Genomic DNA, 4,175 nt, shown 5'->3' with positions numbered 1-4,175 from the left:
TCTTAACCAACGTGCCACTCGGCCGGCCCAGACACTGGGATCCTTAAAGCTACACAAATGTTTTAGAAATAGAATTTTCGTGAGTGGTACATTGAAGACAACCTAAATCCTCATGTAATATTCTTATAGTGACCATGGCTGATGGTGCCCAAAAGAAAATAGTAGTGATACAATTCAAACTTCCTGCATGGCGCTACATGACCTGACCCTCTTCACTGAGCCATCCTCATCTCCAAATCACACTTAAAAGTGTCTCTCAGGACCATGATGTGTGCTTTGCTATAAGCCCCAGTTGGCCCCAGCTTCAAAGCAGAATGCGACACAGCCTATGTTTTGAGGCCCAAGTAGATGTGAAAGTTTGGCTTTTCCACAATATTATGATGTGAATGAAAAAGGGGCTCTGTAATAAATCTGACAAGCACAACAACTGAAAGTAACCTCACAGGGTGATCTGATCAAATTCCTAACTGGGCAGGTCATCATGGTGGGTAGTGATGCCTCAGATCTATAACTTCCCTAATAAAAGGTTTATCTTTGCCTTAAGTTAGCCCTGTCCATTGTCCTTGTGCATCTAGCAGACAAGAAAAGGGTTCAGGGTGTTTCTTAACACACCCTTGAAATGTCAGAGTAATCCTCTTTTTCAGAACCCTGGGAAACCACCCTCAAGGGAGCATATAATCTTATTATTAACTATCCTATAATTCAATTATAGAGATTTCCCTGTCTTGCTTTCTACCACCTTCATTTAATCTTCCTTAAATTCCCTCCTTAATTCCAAATATATAAAAAGAACTGCAAAACTGTCATTCGCGGAAGCATTTGAGATCTTGTTTTCTGGCATATTGGCAGTTTGGCTCAAATAAGCTCTTATAATTCCCTACAGGTATGGGCGTTCTTCCGTCAGCAATAATATTAAACTTGTAACAAAAAGCTGTTGCTTAGAGCTGACCACTGAACTCTCTGTGGAAGTGGCTGTAGGGGTCAGGAGGTGGGGCTATTGTGGGTGGGTGGGTAGAGGGCGCCTAGAGGCAAAAGGAAAGAACTCAAGCGGTGAGGAGTGGGGGCTCAACACCTGGGAGCCAGTCTCCGCCCTCTGGGCAAGTTGTTGCACCACCTTTCAAGACAAACGCCAGGCCCTCCCTGCAGAAGCCCACAGATCAGACCCTCTACCCTAAGAAATGCAAAAGGGGTGGGCCTGGAAGCGATTTCCCATAGGACACCACTTTTCCAGCCTTCGTCTGTAGTGAGAGGAGCCTCTGAGACCCGCGCAACTGCCCTCGCTGAGCACACAACGCCCCCCATTGTCTGGGTGGTGCGCTCCTCAGTTGGCAGCCGTGGCCAAGGCTTGAAACCCTCCGGTCAGAGGTTGGGCTGTGCAGAGGAGCAGGCACCGCCACCGAGCAGGGACTAAACTTAGACCGAAGCAAGCCTCTGCACACCCCAGTGTCACCTGGGCCTCAGGCCACCCTGAAGACGGGACCATGCTTCGGTTGATTTCCAGGGCTCTTGGCTTCTGGAAGAGGGCGGACTCATCGGCGTCAGAGAGGGAGCAGCATCAGAATCTCTTGGAAGGTACTCAACTCATCTAGGGGTGCGCCCCATTCCCGGTTCTGGGCCTCCAAGGTTCAGAAGGGCGCTGCATGCTTAGGGCGGTGCCACCTTGCGGGCAGGGGCGTCTCGGAGTCCCTGAGCCGCCGGTACTTTCAAGTTCAAAGTGGCGATGGTGTAGACGGAGCAGGTCCCTGGGGAGCTGCGCCCTACCCTTGCATTTCCCCAGATGCCTTTAGTACTTACATTGTGCATATGTTATGTGACTGTGTTTTGAAGCCAAGTGGACAGTCATATGTTTCGCCCCTAGGAGGGCAGGGACTGCATTTAACTTGCTCACCTTTAGATCCTAAAAACCTTCCCGAGTCTGGCCCTCAGTTGATGACTCAGGGGACACATTTTGTTGGTGGGAATCTATTAAAAATGTGAGAAGGTTGTGGGGGTGGAGTGGAGGGTGGATCGCTCCCTGCCGCGAATCGAATTAATTCTAATGGTGTGTTGAGTCTGTGCCAAGCCCTGGGGTCAGGGACTTAAGGGCGTTCGTGGCATTTAATACCAGAAAAACCTCCCATGAGAGCAGTAGTATTATCAAGACCATTTTACAGCTGAGTCAGGGAGACACAACCAGGGAGAGAGGGGACACGGCTAGTATCACGCAGATCGCGAGTCCAGCAGCCATTTCCGCACCGCAGCGCTTCGGCTCCTGAGGCGCGAGCTTCCGCCCCCTGAGGCGCGAGTCCCCGCCCCCCGAGGCGCAGGCTCCGGCGCCCGCGCCTGAGGTGCTTCCTCCCCCCTGGGGAGTTAATTCACTGTGTGCTCTGGATGGCAGTTTGGAAGAGACTCCTCTTTGGTCAGCATTCTTCTCCCAACAGGGACCCAGCCTCCCTCGTGCCTGAGTCTCCCTGCAGCTTCTCTGCCAGTGGAGTTAGCAAAGTTTGCCATTTAGCTTTTAGCTAAGGTCTCGCACTATAGCGTCCACTAATTATCATTATTTTTACCAGTGGGACAACACAGCAATCTTTGACATATTTTCATGTGCCTAAGTGACAGTGGCCACCCAGGTTCCTTCCACTTTCTTGTATTTTATTATTTCATCTAGCAAATTTGACCCGTTTTTGTTTTCAGGCTTTCAGGATTTTCTTGGCTTCTGATTTCAGAATCTATTATAATCATTGTTTTCCCCAGCCATCCTGTCAATTCACCCAAGTCTTTGGGGGAAATACCTAAAGTCTTGTGGCTCGTGGTGTGGGCTCTACAGGCTGATTCTCTAGGTTCAGATCCCAAATTATGGCTTACTAGCTGTGTTTGTTCAGCAAAAAATAAAATAAAATAAACCCGAGTATTTTAGATGCACATTTGGGCTAGGTTTAAGTCCCAGATCTTTTTTTTTTAAGATTTTTNGCCGGCGACTGATCTGCCTCGCCCAGGAAAAGCGCAATGATGGTGCCAACTTGGGCCAGTGAAGCAGCGTCCTCCACAACTAGATTGAAGAACAAAAACGACAGCAACTTGTCTGTTCCCCTTCCCCCAATTCCCCAGCACTGTTCCCATCCCCCCAATTCCCCAATAAAAAATTAAAAAGAAAAAAAAAGAAAGAATTCCACATAGATAGACCATACTGTGACTCCTAAATGGAAAGCATTAGAGACAGACATCCTGCTGTGGAAACTCTTGAGCTACAACAGATGAATCAACAATTCCTTGCTTATTATTTAAAAATTCACACATTTTGGAATGTGGTCAGGAAACACAAAGCTAACACTGAAAAAAAATTCAAAGGAAATCCTAACCAATTCATGTGGTCCAGTGCTAATGGGAGAATTCCTTTTAAAAATGAGCCAATGTGTCACGAAATAGCTCTTTTTCACTGTTTAATTTCTTTTAAATTATTAAAAAGTGATTAGTACTGGCAGAGTTGATATCAATGAACTGTAGCAACTGTGATATTTCCCGAGAAACTAAAAGGTAAGCAACATATGTGCGTACTCTACAAATTAAATAAATTAAGCAATTAAATGTGTTTCTCTAAGATCTTTGTCAATTTCAAGTTGATATTTATTACAAGAAAAATAAAATTTGAATATAAAACTGAAAAGAAGAAGAAAAAGAAGGAGAGGAGAGGGAGAAAAGATTCCATGATAAATTACCACTGGGATCCATAAAAGGTAGGTATTGGCTGTCCCTAAAATGTTACATGCCCACAATAACACACACACACACACACACACACACACACTTCACTCAAGCAACAGGTAATTACTTCTAGGTTTTGTTTTCATTTTGTCCCATTTTCGTGCCCATACCTCTTGCAAGCAATGTTCCAGTCAGAGACTACTCTGAGAGGTGCTGCTGTAAGATGTGGACGCCAGAGGGATGCATTCTTTGTCTGGCACTGGTGTGGTGGCAGGCTAGTGCAGGGTCAAAAGGTGGGGGTTCCTGCAACTTTCTTGGACTCCACAGTGCCCTGTCAGTCTCCAGCTCTAGGGCATCAGGGAGGCTCTGGCTTTGGCACCGCTTCCTGCACTGTCCTGATTTCTGCGGGCTCCTGCAGGTCCAGGGGTCCCTTCAGGTGGAGGCGGAGACACCGGAGCGCTTTTTCAAGAAGTGTCTCACTTTATTTTACAGCA

At 47.0% G+C, this 4,175-nt stretch overlaps 1 protein-coding gene across 1 annotated transcript in view; it reads left to right on the top strand.

Moving 5' to 3' along the window:
• Positions 1–1,461: 1,461 nt before the first annotated feature.
• CT55 (cancer/testis antigen 55) overlaps positions 1,462–4,175 on the top strand; it is a 30,610-nt gene continuing 27,896 nt past the window's right edge. Inside the window, exon 1 of the mRNA XM_019634702.1 lies at positions 1,462–1,572. Coding sequence (XP_019490247.1) covers positions 1,482–1,572 — 91 coding nt within the window. The 5' untranslated portion in view covers positions 1,462–1,481. The remainder of the gene's footprint in view (positions 1,573–4,175) is intronic.

Source organism: Hipposideros armiger, unplaced genomic scaffold (assembly GCF_001890085.2).
Source record: "Hipposideros armiger isolate ML-2016 unplaced genomic scaffold, ASM189008v1 scaffold_1845, whole genome shotgun sequence".
Taxonomy (NCBI): Eukaryota; Metazoa; Chordata; class Mammalia; order Chiroptera; family Hipposideridae; genus Hipposideros; species Hipposideros armiger.
This window is presented reverse-complemented; position numbering and strand designations above follow the sequence as displayed.